Below are 16,352 nucleotides of genomic sequence, written 5' to 3' on the forward strand. Positions count from 1 at the left end.
AGGGGGAGGTGGGCCGGGGAAGAAAGAGCGTGAGCAAAGCATGCGCAAGGAAAATGTCAGTAAGTATTCCTGCCATTGGAAAGAAGTAGCAGATAGTCTGAAAAAAAAAAAAAAATTCTGTCCAAGATCGTCGCTTCATGTGTGATAGCTAGGGTTACAAAAGTAGGAAGAATGTATCTTGGATTCACAAGTCTTCATTTTACGTAACAGAGTTGGTAATTTGCTCAAGAACCTAATGACTATAACTTAACCTAAAGGTACAAGTGGACCACAAAACAAACAAACAAAACACAGAAAAAGAAAAACCCCAGCAGGTCTATTGTTTTCTATGTCTACAAATATGGAAGATAAAATGTCTGCATTGACGTATACAATTCTAACTAAGCACAGATTCTTTTCCCTTTAATTTATGGCATGCTCTGTGATGGGTTTTCTTTTTATGACAAAGCTTAAGTATTTCAGGCCACACTAATTTGATCTACGGGGATTCACGTATTTGTTCACTAAAATGAACCTGAATCCCTGATGGAAAGTATTACGGAGAAATAACTTTCCACACTCATGGTTTCCATGAGGAAGGATTACCCCTAAGCAAGTGCTAGATTCTTTCCATCCTGAAGGGGCTGTGTCTTATTTGATTGGTACATTTGGAAAAACAGATTGGGCTGCCCACGAAGCTCTCGGCCTGCTGCGATTAGGGACCACCGCCTGTGGTGGACTGGAGGGGCTGGCCAGCTCTGAGTGTCTGTGAACCTGGCATTTGCCTCTCACGTCAAGCTAAATTCTCCAATTAAAACCATATCAGTACTGAAATCTGTTCATTTCTCTGCTTGTTCAGACCCAGGCAAATACAAATATTTTGAAGGAAGCATAGTTCTCTTATCAAAATTGCTAAACCATTCTAAGAATTTTAAAATTCAGAAGTGTTTAAGGCTAAGGCAGGTCCTTGAGTGCCTTCCACAGAGCAGAGGAAAACCCAGAATTCAACGGATGCTTTTCCTATACAAACAGGAGACACTGATACATTTGAACTGAAGTTTTAAAAATAAGCACCTTGTAATAGATACTAATGCACATAACAGCAGTATTAAAACTTACTAGGATACCTATTTTTTAATGTTAACATCTATTTTGTAGAGTGGTTTTCCATGTATTATCTCACTTGCACCTCCATGAATTAGAAAAAGCATATATTTCTATCTCTGCTTAAAAATGATGGAATAAATGTCTCACCCAAAGGCAGGAAGCAGATGCTATTTTGATAGAACTAAGACTCAAACCCAGTTCTCTGAACTCCACATATTGTGGACACAAACATTTTCCCATCCTTAATTAATTTAAATATCTATAAAATGTTTCAATATATGCAATTTTTAAAATAATGCAATTTAAAGTTTGATATAAAGTTGTTTATTTATATGCTAACAAGGTCATCTTTTTTAAAGTTATATCTTATTTTTAGTTAAATAATTGTATGTATTTATAGATTTCAGTGCAGTGTAATTAATACATGTATACATTGTAGAATGGTCAAACCAGACTAATTAACATATCCATACCCTTAATTATTTATTATTTCTTTGTGATGAAAGCATTTAAAATCTGTTCCTTTAGATATTTTGAAGTATACAACTAATTATTAATTATACTCATCTTGCTGGGCAGTAGATCTCCAGAACTTATTCCTTCATCTAACTAAAATTTGTATGTTTTGATAAATATTTTTCACCCACTACCCCACAATTCTGTTCTTTATTTCTATGAATGTGAATGTCTTAGATAATACATATAAGAGAGATCATGCAGTTACTTTGTCTCGCTGACTTATTTTACTTAAGATAATGCCCTCTAAGTTAATCCATGTTGTTACAAATGGCAGGATTTCCTAATTTTTAAAAATATTTATCCATTTATTTCTTCCATGAGAAAGAGAAACACAGACAGAGAAATAAAAAGAGAAAGAGAGAGGATTCACGCTTTTTATGGCACGATTCTACTTGATAAAGAATGTGTACAAAATGCCTATGGCTAAAATACTTAAGGGTAAGGAACTGTTAGGAGCTTTCCTACTAAGATCAAGAATCAGCCAAAGACATCCTCTCTCTTCAACTCCTTTTCAGTTTCATGTTGGAAGTCCTAGTAAATGCAACAAGACAAGAAAATAAAATAAAAAACCGTATTGGTTGGGAAAGAAGAACTAAAACCATTATTATTTGTAAATAATATCTACATGACAAATGTACCACTCTGAAGAAGGATGCTGATAAAGAGAAAAGTTATGCATGTGTAAAGCAAAAGTTATATGTGATATCTCTAAAGCAAAGGTTATATGTAATATCTCTGTGTCTTCCTCTTGACTTTACTATGAACATAAAACTACTTTTTTTTTTTTTTAGAGATTTTTGCTATAGGGCATGTGCACTCACCAGACAGAGAGAGAGAGACAGAGAGATAGAAAGCGAGAAATCACCCCCCAGGGGGGATGGCCACGCTGCAATCCCTTCTCCTCCATTCTCTTCTTAGGATCTTGGGCATGCACGCACACGCGCCTGGAGTGAGTTTAAGCCACCAGGTCCGGGATGCGAACCGCGTTGACGACATGAGAGTCCAGCGACATAGCCATTACGCTAACTGCTGGTCCCATAAAACTACTCTTAAGAATAGTATTCATGGGACCAGCAGATGGGGTAATGGTTATGTTGCTGGACTCCAACATAGTTGACCACGGCTTAAGTCCCAGACCCAGCAGTTTAAAATTCATGCTGGCACATGTGCGTGCATGCCCAATATCCCAAGAGGAGAAGAGAGCAGAAAGCATTGGAGCATGGCCATCCCCACTGGGGAATGATCTCTCGCTTTCTGTCTCCCTGTCTCTGTCTCTCTAGTGAGTGCAAGTGCCCTATAGCAAAAAATCTCTATTAAAAAATAGTATTCATAAAAGAAAACCAATGGGAAGATTTTTATTAATGATTGCAAAGTTGATTATAAAGTTAAAATAGTAACATTATCAACCGTGATACAAGCCATCAAATCATGATTTGGCAGTTTCTTTTAAAAAATTAAAAATAATTTCACCACATGACCCAGCAATCCACTCCTATTTGTATAAAATGTTTAAGAAAAACAGATCTTTAGAGATATAGACTAATTGCCTGGAGCTTGTGGTTAGAAGACAAAGTAACTGTAAAATAGCACAAGAGCTCTTACTTCAATGATAGAAACAATTTAAAATCATTTTTCTCCAATTTTTTTTATTGAATTCTGAATTTTGATGATGGTCATACAACTTGGTAAATTTAATAAAAAAGCATCACATTAGATGCATTTAAGAATGGGTGAATTTTGGGATCAGCGCGGCGTAATGGTTGTATCACTGGACTCCCACATGGTGGCAGCAGTTTGAGTCTTGGACCTGGCAAACTGAAACTCACACCAGGCATGTGTGTGTGAGTGTCCAAAATTCCTAGAGGAAAATGGACGAAAAGGGATTGCAGGATGGCCATCTCACTGAGGGGTGATTTCTCTCGCTTTCTGTCTCTCTGTCTCTTTCTGTCTCTAAAGCAAGTGCATGCACCTGATAGCAAAAAGTCTCAAAAAAAAAAAAGAAAGAAAGAAAGAAAGAAAAAAGAATGGGTGAATGCTATAGTATGTACATTGCGCATTGTTTTTTTTTCTTGTTTTTAGAAAAAATATAATAACTTAGACTCTAGAGTCTCTTAAATCTGTTCTAGTGGGCTCACTATAGGTCTTTTGGTAAAATGCTGCTACTTATTTGATTTTTATTGTTTACCTTTTTATTTTTCTATTTTATTTTGTAATTTTAAATTTACATTTAATTGTACATGGTGCACAAAGTGGCTGTCTACCTTTTGTACATTGCCTGTTTCACTAGAGTAAAGGTTTCTCGAGGATACCATGTGTTAAAAATGTTTATATTCTAGGGCCAGCAGGTGACATAGGGGTAAGGCAGGAATCCCACAAGTCCCAGACTTGGCGGTTTGAAACACACCAGGCATGTGTGAATGTGTGCCCAAATCCTGAGAGGAGAATGGAGAAGGGATTGCAGCGTGGCCCTCCCCACTGGGGGTGATTTCTCATTTTCTCTCTCTCTGTCTCTCTGGCAAGTGCATTTTTATCCTATGGCAAAACATCTCTCTCAAAAAGCAAAGTTTATATTCCAGCCCACATAGTGCTTAATATAGCTTTCACATATAGCCTTGCCTCTTTAATAATAGATCATTTAACTTATTTTTAGTGAAATTTTATAACTTAAGGTAAAACATTTTGTCTGTTCCTTCATTTAACTGTGATTAAAATAAAATTTTTACTGTTTTAAAAAGTACCTTTGTTTTGTCATCTCCTCCATTTAACTATAGATGTAGTAACACCAGCTAGAGGATAAATTTGAAATATAACTATATAATTATATCTTGAATAAAATCTTAAATTAGGTAAATCCAAACAAATTTTTTTTTTTTGGAGAGGTTTTTGCTAACAGGGTGCATGTGCTTGCCAGAGAGAGACAGACAGACAAAAAAACAAGAAATCACCCCCCAGGGATGATGGCCACTCTACAATCCCTTCTCCTCCATTCTCCTCTTGGAATTGGGCTCCCACATGCACACTCACCCGGCGTGAGTTTAAGCCACCGGGTCCAGAACTTGAACCGTGGTCAACTACATGGGAGTTCAGCAACATAGCCATTACACTAACTGCTGGTTCCACAAACAATGTTTTTTAACAGAAAATATTATTTTCAATGAAAAGGAACTCCAGACCCAATATTTTACCAATTCCTCTTCCCACTCTCTGCCCATACCCTTAGTAAGCACTAATCTATTTTCATTTCTATGGATTTACCCATTCTGGATATTTCCTATAAATAGAATTAGACAGTAAGTGGTCTTTGGTAACTGACTTTTACTTTTTCATTGCTTTTCCAAAATGTTTGCATATGTTCGTAAGTTTTACCCTTGATCTATTAAAAAGGATCCAGTATATTGATGGCATATTTTCTAGGAGAGAACTATCTTACTATTCTGGAGACGGCCTCTTTTAATTGATTATTAGCAAAGACAGCATTTTAATAAACACTCAATATTTCCTTAGTTAATCATTATTGATTATTTTTTGAATGCTGAGTCAGTTTTTTTTTTTTTTTTTTTTTTTAACAGGAGCTCGTTCACGATCTCCAACACTTTTGGAATTATCTCCACGACTTATTAGGAAAGAACTAGAAATCGTGGATTTAAATCAATATATACGGTAAATTTTAATAGGCATAATTAATGCAAACAACTGTATTTATAGAACTTTGGATACATTGCCAATAGACAGTTGCTAAGCAACAAAATTTAAATTTTCTTTTCAATTTTGCCAGAGGTTACTTGTACTTTCTAGAGAGAGTGAGAACTAGACAGGTGAGAAAACGGCCCTAATGGGGAATGGCCACATGGAAATCCCTTCTCCTCCATTTATCCCTCCTTTTGGGATTTGGTGGCATGCATGTACATGTGGCTGGCATGTTTTTCAAGCCGCCAGGTCTGGGACTTGAACTACACAATTGGCCACGTGGAATCCAGCTGCCTTAACCTACCACACCGCAGGCTAGGCCTGAAATTCTTAGTATATCTTCAGTGTGTCTAATTTTTTTGAAGTATGTGATTTTACATCTCAAATTTAGCAAATGTGTTTTAAGTCAATCATAAAATCATTTAAATGTTTTCATAAAGATTTAATTTGCAGCCTGATTAATGTGACTTGAGCTACAGAAAATTTTCACCATCTCCACTGCCATAATTTAATTTGATTCAATGTTCCTAAGAACTAGACAATTGGAGTAAGAGAGATAGTTACTCACACATATTTATTTGCTTGAAAACACTGTCAAAATTATTTAGCTACATAAATTCAAAAATAAAACAATGGAGTAGTCTACAATTTGGAACATCAATTTCCACAATCACCTTATCAGATGCTACATCAGAATTTACTGATATTGTCCTATATATAGTTTCCTAAAATATCGGTGACTCAATAAAAGGAACATATATCATTAAAGAAAAATGGTTTACTGTTTCTATCCCTAATGTTTGATTTTACTCAGATCACCACACCGTTGATATCCTGTTAAATTATTTGAGTTCTAAGATAAATTTTATCCCGTGGTTCCCAAATGATTTATGCATCTCTTTTAATCATTTTTTATATAAAGGAAAACAAATAATGAGCCTCAGCTGCAAACAGATGAACTAAATCAGCAGCAGGCAATGCAAAAGGCAGAAGAAATCCACCAATTTCGAGAGTATAGAACCAGAATCCTTAGCATAAGAGACATTGACCAAGAAGAACGGTGTAAGTTAAGAGATGAAGTCCTCGATATGTATGGGGAAATGCGGGTGAGTCTAAAAGTACATGTTTGAACCACTTTGCTTGGGAGGCCAGAAGCCACATGGGATGTCCAGGTTCTGCTCCCAGCCCTCCCCTCCCCACCAGCATGCTGAGTGTTATAACACATGCCTGTAATGCTACCTAACAGGGAGGCTAGGGTAAGGGGATTGTGACACAGTGAGACCCTGTCAAAAATACCTCTCTCTCTCTCCCTTTCCTTCTATCTCTGTCTCTATTCCTTTCCCTCCCCCTCACTTTCTCTTTCTCTCTCTCATAAAGAAAAAAAAAAGGAAATACAATAAAACTAAAAGTATGCACATGAATCACTACTGATAAATTCTTTGATAAATACAATAAAACTAAAAGTAAGCATACGAATCCCTGTTGATAAATTCTTTTGTCAAAAGAAATTATAGAATCCTGGGAACCAGCAGTTAGCGTAATGGCTATGTTGCTGGACTCCCACGCAGTCGACCGCGGTTCGTGTCCCAGACCCGGTGGCTTAAAACTCATGCTGGGCGCGTGTGCGTGCGTGCCCAAGATCCCGAGAGGAGAATGGAGGAGAAGGGATTGCGGCGTGACCATCCCCCCTGGGGGGTGATTTCTCGCTTTCTGTCTCTATGTCTCTCTCTGTCTGTCTGGCGAGCGCACGCGCCCTACAGTGAAAGTCTCTCAAAAAAAAAAAAAAAAGAAATTATAGAATCCTTTAATATCCATGTTGAAAGAAGTTGAAAATGTTTGTTTCTGCAGTCACAACTTCTCAAAAATATGCAAATCAATTAAACACATCTTACTTCATTTACTCTCTAAAAGCCCTCTAAAATGCAATAGTGGAAATCTACCCTCAGTAATGGAAATAATGGAAGAGAAGACATCAACAGAGTTATCTTGAATTTGGAAACTAACTGGATGAGGCCAGATTGGGACAGGTAATCTTGAAATAGCAGCAGGAAGACTCTTAGGGATTAAAAACCCAATTTGCTCTGTCCCTCCAGAATCAATCAAAGGGTTAGCAATTTGTGGCACAGGATGTATTAGGAAGTGAAAGTGAAATGGATTAGTTTGGTTAAAGCTATTTATTGAATCTTTTACAGATAGGTGATTGCTCCCACTGCCCAGCAGAATCCTGTGGTAACCAAAAACCCCAGTGCTGTAGTGGCTTAATGCAGAGGGTTTTCTATAAAGGGCCAGATAGAAAATATTTTTGTATTTGCAGACCATAGGGTCTCTTTGCAAACCATTTATTACATATACTCAACTCTCCCTTTAAAAACACACAGGAAAAAAAAAAGTGTGTGGCATAATACCTAAATAAATAAAACCTGATTTAGAAAACACACAATAATGAGCCAGTTTTTTTTCCACAAGCCATGGTTTACTAATCCCTGGATTAAAACAATGAAAGAGTATTTCTCAATCCAGCTACACATTCAATGCAGTTCAGTAGAGGGTCCTTTTTATCAAATAAATTAATGTGCCCAGGCTGAAGGAGGTTCCACAAGCTGCTGCTACCATGGTGATCATGACAGGGAAGAGAGCATGGTGAGTTGTACACTGGTTGTTACTGTTTCTGCCCACAAATGACACATTCATTTCCACTCATGTGTCATTGGTCGAAGCAAGTCACATGGGTCACAAACAACTTCAATAAATGAAACGAATCTTAGTGATACCTTGATTTTGAACTTCAGGGGTCAAAAGCCTTGTGGCACATACGTTTCTGCTGTTTAAGCTACAGAGTTTGTGATACTGTGTATAGAAAGCAATGGTACCACAAACCCAGAGGAGGACCAGACATAGTCACTGAATTGCATTAATGGTTCTTGTAATAACATCTTTAAAATGGAAAATGAGGTTATTTTAATGTAATGACTTCAGACCTGTCACCACGAAAAAAGCCTCAATCTTGATTATGACCTCTACAGTGTCCCTGGTGTGCCCTTTTTTCCTTCCTGATCTTTCTCTCTAATTTTGCCTCCTTTTTATCTTTTTTTGCATTTGTCAACCAGGCTTGGCTTTTTCACTAACTTCCAGGCCCATTCTTACCCTGAGCTTTCAACCTTACTTCTGCCTCTTCATAGAATATCTTCCTCCAGAGAGGGAATTATGTGTATCTTCATTTGTGAGATCTCTCACCTATTATCACTCCACTAGACAGCTCTTTGTTAGCTACCTTTTTAAAATGAGTTCCTTTAAGATTTATGGGATCATTCCTGGCCTTATTGTTCTTTAAGTACTTATCTTGTATGGTTATTGTTATTGATTTAACAATTGATTTAAATGTAAGGATATTATACGTAGCAAATATGCATACATTGTTTTCTCCCTCTGTACTAGAATATAGACCATATTTGAACAGGGATTTGTGATTTACAAAGCCTAGGAGGGTTGTCTGCCTGACAAAAGTTTGTATAATACATGAATCAGTAAATCAATGAATATTAAAATGATATAGATTCAATTTATCATGTAAGCAATAATTTAAATTACAAAATAAAGAATTTTACAATTACTGTTAATACTTTATGTGTTTAATAGACAAGGGAATAGGAAGAAGAAGGGAAAGAAAAAATACTAACGGGGACAGCTTTAAATCAGATCCATTCATTTAAGTATAAGGTATAAACACCCTCGTTTTGACTAATAGCACTTTGAAAGAAATATGATCAGTAACATATTTCTTTCCAGAAAGGAGAAAGCATATCCATTCCTCAAAAAATTACTGACAAATATTAAACTTACTTTATCCAAGACTCTTAAGCTGTACATTTCTCCCTTTTAAATATATCACAACTATCATCTTGTACTATTGGTTAGTGAATCCAAATTTAGTATGGTAAGTACAGTACTTTTCTTTCATGGAAAGTCTGATTCTGACATTTATCTGTTTCAATGTTACAACAAAACCATGCCAGTTGCAAAGACATGAAAAAAAAAAAAAAACTCTTGAAGATTTCAAGGATAAAGACAAAGCAGGCATTTCTAGAAGGTTCTCTTATATTAGTTTTAAAACATAAACAATCAATTTGGCTACTTGAACATGGGGAGATGAAGGAGAAGAGAAAAAAATAGCATAGGTGTCTTAAAAGGAGCAGCTAGTGAGGCAGAAGAGAAACTATGAGGACATGGCTTCCAGGAAGCCACGTGAAGTCAGTTGATCCAAGAGGAAAAGAGCATGGTTAAGTAAGAACAAAAGCAAGAAATGATGTTAGATTTAGCTATGAATAGTTCATTGGTGTCCTTGATAAGCAGAGGGTTTTTTGGAGTGGTGAGAACAAAAATCAAACTGACAATAACAAAGAAAACTAATGGGTTGGTTAGTACTATTTGAAAGTTCTACTTCAAATAGTGCAGAATACATGTGAGGAACTAGTAATTTACTGAACAGAATTACTATGTGAGAGACATTGGCTAAATATTTTATATAGGTAGTATGTGAACTCATTTAAAGCAAATCGTTCCTTTGCCAAAATCTCTTACTTCTCTATTTTTCTTTCTTTCTCTCTCCCTCTCTTTTTAGATTTTTTTTTTTTGCCACAGGGCATGCACACTCACCGGAGAAAGACAGAGATGGAGAGAGAGAGGAAAAAGTGAGAGAAATCACTCCCAAGCTGGGGATGGCCACACTGCAATCTCTTCTTCGCCATTCTCCCACAGGGTTTTGGGTATTAACTCACAGGCATCCAGCATGTTTTTCAAGCCCTAAGGTCTAGGATTCCAGCCACAGAGTCAGCCATGTGAGATCCAGCTCCTTAACCACAACACCTGCTGCCCCGCCCTTTTTTTTTTTTACCTTCTCTCCCCCCTTCCCCTCCCCCCCGCCCCCAATGCTTTCATTTACCAACCTTTCATCTTTGGTAATATTTCAAATAAATTTATAAGCATAAGGAAAGGATTAAAGAAGCTGCAGTTCTCTGTGATTATAAACATTAAATGGAGGAACTAACTTATCTGGGGTTTGTTTTGGTACAGGACTCCTTAGATGAAGCCCGCCAGAAGATCCTCAGTTCCCGGGAAGAGTACAGAAACAAGTTGCTGGAGGCGGAACGCCTAAGGTTGGAAGAGCTCGCTGCCAAGGAAGCAGCGATGCGCGCGGAGACGGAAAAGAAGGCGCAGGCTACAGATGCACAGAAAAAAAAGAAAGGAAAGAAAAAGTAACCAAGAGATACCCTATACTACCCGTCCTCTGGAGAAGAAAAGCAAATTTTAATCATCTATTACTTTGCCTGTTGATAGAATCAGGTCTTAGGCCAATTGAAAATAGTTTTAGGTTAGAAATAGTTTCTGTGTTTTAATGTTAACTTACTAGTTTTTCTCAGAAAGCTAGTAGGAAAGCGATTAGAGTTTAAGATGTTCTAATTTCAGTAAAGTTGCCTCTAAATATTTAGACAGTAATAAAATCTGCACCACTCTCTGAGCTGCCTACATTTTTAATTAGTAGTATAACAAGATCATAAATTAGCTGATGGGATTGTCTGAAAAATTCAACAATGAGAAAAATAGCTATTGTTCTTAGCAGAAATTTTGTCTCAAACATTTATGGTTTTAAAATATTAATAACTATGCTTCAGGATTGTGCCAATTTATTTTTTTTGGAGAGATTTTTGCTAGAAGGCATGTGTACACACCAGACAGACAGAGAGAGACAGAAAGATAGCGAGAAATCAACCCCAGGGGGCATAGCCAAACCTTAGTCCCTTCTGCTCCATTCTCCTCTCGGGATCTTCGACACGCACGCACACGCACCCGGCATGAGTTTAAGCCATTGGGTCTGGGACTCAAACCGCGGTTTGACTACATGGGAGTTCAGCGACATAGCCATTATGTCAACTGCTGGTCCCAATTGTGCCAATTTTTTAAAAAAATTAAACTTGGATAGCAGACATTCTAGGGAAGTGGGGTGGATAGCAGGGATGGGTTGGAGGGGTTTGGGGAGGAAGTACTTGACAGACGTGTTTTCCAAAAGAAAAGACATATATGGTAATGACCTTGAGTTGATGGTAACATGATGCATGTTTTTGAAAACATATTGTGTGCTTTGGAGATGTGCAAGAATAGAATGTGGGGACCAGCAGGTGGCATGGTGGTTAACGTGTTGGACACTCCCACATGGCCGACCACGGTTCGAGTCCTAGACCTGGACTCGAACTTTCTCACTTTCCCTCTCTCTCTCAATCAACTCTGGTCAATTTAAAATAAATGAATAAATAAATAAATTTTTTTAAATGAATTAAATGTGAAGAAGGAGAAAAGACATTAACTATAAATATATACCTGGAATGATGTGTTAAGTATAAATAAAATTCTGCTCCTGCAAAGAATTTATAATCTGATAAAATAAATTAATAAATAAAATCTAAACTTTATTAAGCATCCCCATTAGGCAATTTTTCTTCTATTCTCCTCTAGGGATCTTGGGCATGCACCCACACATGCCCAGCATGAGTTTAAGCCTCAGGTCCCGGACTCAAATCACGGTCAACTATGTAGGAGTTTAGCAATGTAACCATTACGCCATCTACTGGTCTCTATTGGATAAGAACTGTTTTATTTTTTAAAGTTCATTTATTTATTTCTTCAATGTGCAAGTAAGAGGTACAGAGAGAACCAACACCCCCAAGAGGGTCCCAATGGCATGATTCATCCCCAGCATTGAGGCAGTCCTGGATCATGAACACATATGTGTCCAATGGACACTCAAAGAGGTTCCTAGATTTGAAACACAAACCTTCCCAAGTATGTCAGCCTCACAGAGTTCAGTCCCTTATTGGATAAGAAATACTATATATTCAGCCCTCCCAAAGTCTTAGGAATCTTAATCCTAACAATAAACCATAGTATCCTAGACACAAAGAATATGATCACGGACATCCCCATTCATATGTAGCAGCATCTTACTTTTTGTAAGACAGAAAGTAAGTTCTTATATATCATTTTGAGAAAAATGCAGTGAGGGTTTAACTGAGCCATGTAAGAAACAAACTTTCTTCACCAGTACTTCTCTAGTTCATGACTATTTCAGATGGAAAATTTTTGAAGTCCTCTCATGTAAAGACCACTTTATCTTATTTTTTGAATCTGAAAATACAATTGACTATTTAAAGTAAAAATAAATACAGTGCATTGTGGGTGTTTTAACATACATAGAATTAAAATATATGAAAATAATCAGTCCAAGGACAGAAAGGGGAGGATGAAATTATACTATTGTAATGCTCTTAAACAACACAAAGTGATAGACTATTATTCAAATAAAGGCTATGGTAACTTCTAAAAAATGTTGTTAACCTTAAAGGAGTCTTTAAAACATAAAATAAAGGTAACAAGCTATTAGTGAATGAAGTACTAAAAATAACTACGTTTTTCCGAAACAAAGTAGGTGGGGGAAGCGGGAAAAAAAAAAAAAAAGAAAGAATGAAAACTGGTAAAAGTAGAAAGGAGAGAGCAAGAAGGCAAATTTTTTAAAAAAGTAGCAAAATAGTAAACATAACAAAACATTTTAATTGAATAAATAAACTATTCAACCCCTAAGATAAAAATAAAAAGAAAGTATTTTATACTAAAATACTATGAATTTTGATACATAAATGCTTGAAGTGACCTGCTAAAAAATATTCGGTGCTTGGACCTGTATTTGGTGTCACTGATAGTACAAAATGTGCAAAGGCAGGCTGATCTACAGGTGGTTTGTAATCATGACACAAATATTTAAAATGGGTTGCCACTGGCAACACAATTTCTAAAATGGAGCTTGATCTGTGATGTTTCCAAAGACAAGAAACATACAGTCTGGCTTTATTGTTCACAATGATTTAGCTCCTGAAATGTTCAGTGAGCATTAAAACTCAAAAAGCGAACAACCACCACAACAAAAACAAAGTCTTAATAATATATCTCTTACAGAGGTAAGTGTGGGATTATTAATTTGCTTTTTAACATTTAAATCATATAGAAAGTAAGATAATTCTTTGCTGTGTATGACTGTTTCAAAGATTGACTGACTCTGAACTCAGGGAACCTCAAACCTAAGAGGGATTACCTGTAATGTTTACCGATTTCAAAGAATGCAATTGGAGACCCAACAGAGGGAGACGTGAGTTTATGACTGCGTAAGCAGAACAGGATGCTCCACTGGTGGCCGGGCGAAGAGTGGTCCATGTCGTCATTGAGCACAAGCTCAGGTTAAATATGTTACGTTTGAAGAGTGCCATGCATCCCATATAAGATGAGCACAGACTCCCTGTCTCCAAGGCAGGGGTCCAATTTCTAAATACATTGTTTGAAGATTCCAATGAAAGGTCAGGTTATCTATTAGCAGAATTACCAGAGCTTATACATTTATTTAGTGACTCTGAACTTGGGATGTTGATGTGGAAAAGGCGTGCCTACTGAGCTACGAGGAAGTGGTTCTGAGATATTCACAAGGCCCAGACTGCCTAGCAGCTGGGTCTCAGGGAGCGAGGGTGAGGAAGGAGGAAAGAGGAGAGCTCATTGCCTCACACTGCCTACCACACTGCCTAAAATCCTTGGCTTTCAACCACTGAATGGCAATAGTGCTTCCCCATCATTGGAACATCCAAAACTGTCCCCATGTACCTTCATTTAAGTGAATCAAAAGCTGTTGATGACTTTTATTAACTTTTCACTGGCTTTTTTTTTTTTTTTGAGAGGTTTTTGCTACAGAGCAGGTATGCTTGCCAGAAAGACAGAGAGACAGAGACAGAAAGCAAGAAATCACCCCCAGGGGGGGATGGCCATGCCACAATCCCTTCTGCTCCATTCTCTCAGGATCTTGGGCATGCACACACACACATGTCTGGAGTGAGTTTTAAGCCACCAGGTCCAGGACTTAAACCATGGTCAACTACATGGGAGTCCAGCAACATAGTCATTATGCCATTTGCTGGTCCCCACCTTTACACATTTCTGAAGTTAACATTATGAAGAAGCTATTTCAAGCTGTTGCTAAAAAGTTTTCTGTCTAATCAATTACAAAACAGAATCTGTTCATTTTAATTTAGAGAAAATAGTTTCAAACTATAGGTGTGTTTTTATAGATCAGCTTTATTATGTATTGGATGCCTAGAAATTTAAGTTAAATATCCTCGTTTTCACTTTTTGGCTGGACACAGAAAGCAACATTATCACATGCATTATTTATTTTCTAACTAAACCTATATAACAAATCACTGTAGTATGCATATGTACATTCCTGTAACTGTATAAACAATTCTAACTTTATCCAAATCAAACATTTTGAATTTGTTTAGTGAATTATAACAGTTTATTTATCTAATCTGTGAATTCTTTTCCCATCTGGTATATAATGTAATAACACTCTTTTTTTCTTCACTGTTAATCAAACTGTCAATTTACAAGTCACTAACTCTGCTGGCATATGGATGTTTCTTTCATTCCGATGAAAGTGGTTGATATATTCAGACAGATAAAGAAAAAAAAAAAACTCATTAAAAAAAAGGTGATGCTTGACTGTGGAAAACACTCCAAATAAATATGTCACATAGTGAAGGCTTATCAGCTAATATTTAAATGATTAAATAATGCAAATAATTTAGTGAAAACGAGCTAACTTTGTTAACATTGCTATTACATTTTACAGTGTGCAAGAATTTGCATGGTGTTTTCATAACGAAATTTAAAATGGAAAAAAGCATGTAAGATACAACTTGATTAATAACCATTCCATAGATTGATAATTTAATAGAAGATTGTTGCTATTTATTTTTTCTTAAAGAATTCTAAGATTTACTTATATTTCTTTATTTTTCTTTTTGGTTAATTTTCTAGAGAGCACTTGTGCTCACTGGAGAGAGAGAGGGAAAGTGAGAAAGCAGCCCCCAAGGGAAATGGTCCAATCCCTTCTCCTCCATTGCTCCTTTGGGATTTGGGGCACACATGTACATGTGCTCAAGGTGTTTTTCAAGCTGATGGGTCCAGATCCCAAACCACATGGTCAATCATGTAGGATTCCACTGCTTTAACCACTACGCCATGCTCTGGCTCATGTTCATGGATCTCTCCATAAATATTTAGTGAAGTTTAACTCAGTTGCTTCTAGAGTAATGTGTGCCCTGAATACACATATTTTAAAAGAAAGTGGGTAGAAAATGGCTTTGGAACACAATACTAAAGTTTTTCTAAGAACCATCATTTCCCTAGCGAATCATCTAAAGCCAGGAAAATACATTTTAGAATAGTCAACTAGTATCCAAAGACTGATCTCCAGTTTATGTTTATAAAGACTCCTTATATTTCAGTTCCTTTTTCATTTATCATCATTTAAGTCAATTTATTATTCATGACTGTTCCATAAAGACAAAGAGCAAGAAAGCAGGGAAACCTGCAAAAAGTTTGACTTATGATTTTCAGCTATGACATAGAGTTATTGAAGAAGTTAGCATTCCCAAGGAGATGGTCATACATCATCTGCAGATTTCAAAAATCCTTAACCTGCAATACTCTGGATGGTTCAAATATGGCTGATAAGCTCTGCTTCTTCAGTTGTACCGTGATTGTCGCACTGAAAACCATTTTATACTACTTTGCATATGATCTATTTTCTCTGTTAAATAATGGGCTATACTCTCCTGAAGTTTAAGGAATGAACTAGATCATAATTGTCATGTATTAAGTATTTTTAGTTACCCCCAGAACATAGCACAAAATCTTATAGAATAGGTTTTCCATAGATTATAGCTGAAGTTGCTACATTATTTGGACTATTAGGCTGTTGCTATAATGGGTCTATATTTATATTTATGATCATTTTCAAAAACCTTTCAGACTGGTCTTAAAGTGAAAATATTGAAAAACACAGTTTACAGAGTTTTTTAAAAAAGATTCACACTCTTTAGAGACTGTGATAATACCAGATGGCAGGTTGTCAACAATGGTATTTTGCAGTGTTCACAGAAGTTATGTATCATAGCCTAGTTAAGACA

At 36.5% G+C, this 16,352-nt stretch overlaps 1 protein-coding gene and 1 long non-coding RNA gene across 3 annotated transcripts in view; one reads left to right on the top strand and one right to left on the bottom strand.

The window, feature by feature from the left end:
* The window catches only part of ADGB (androglobin), a 189,075-nt gene extending 178,284 nt beyond the window's left edge, over positions 1 to 10,791 (top strand). Inside the window, 4 exon segments of the mRNA XM_027765632.1 lie at positions 24 to 59; positions 5,175 to 5,265; positions 6,215 to 6,398; positions 10,363 to 10,791. Of these exon segments, the coding sequence (XP_027621433.1) occupies positions 24 to 59; positions 5,175 to 5,265; positions 6,215 to 6,398; positions 10,363 to 10,548 (497 nt within the window). The 3' untranslated portion in view covers positions 10,549 to 10,791.
* LOC102480455 (uncharacterized) overlaps positions 1 to 16,352 on the bottom strand; it is a 178,067-nt gene that overhangs the window by 56,603 nt on the left and 105,112 nt on the right. The gene's annotated exons all lie outside the window — the stretch shown is intronic.

Source organism: Tupaia chinensis, unplaced genomic scaffold (assembly GCF_000334495.1).
Source record: "Tupaia chinensis unplaced genomic scaffold, TupChi_1.0 Scaffold000008_1, whole genome shotgun sequence".
Classification (NCBI taxonomy): Eukaryota; Metazoa; Chordata; class Mammalia; order Scandentia; family Tupaiidae; genus Tupaia; species Tupaia belangeri.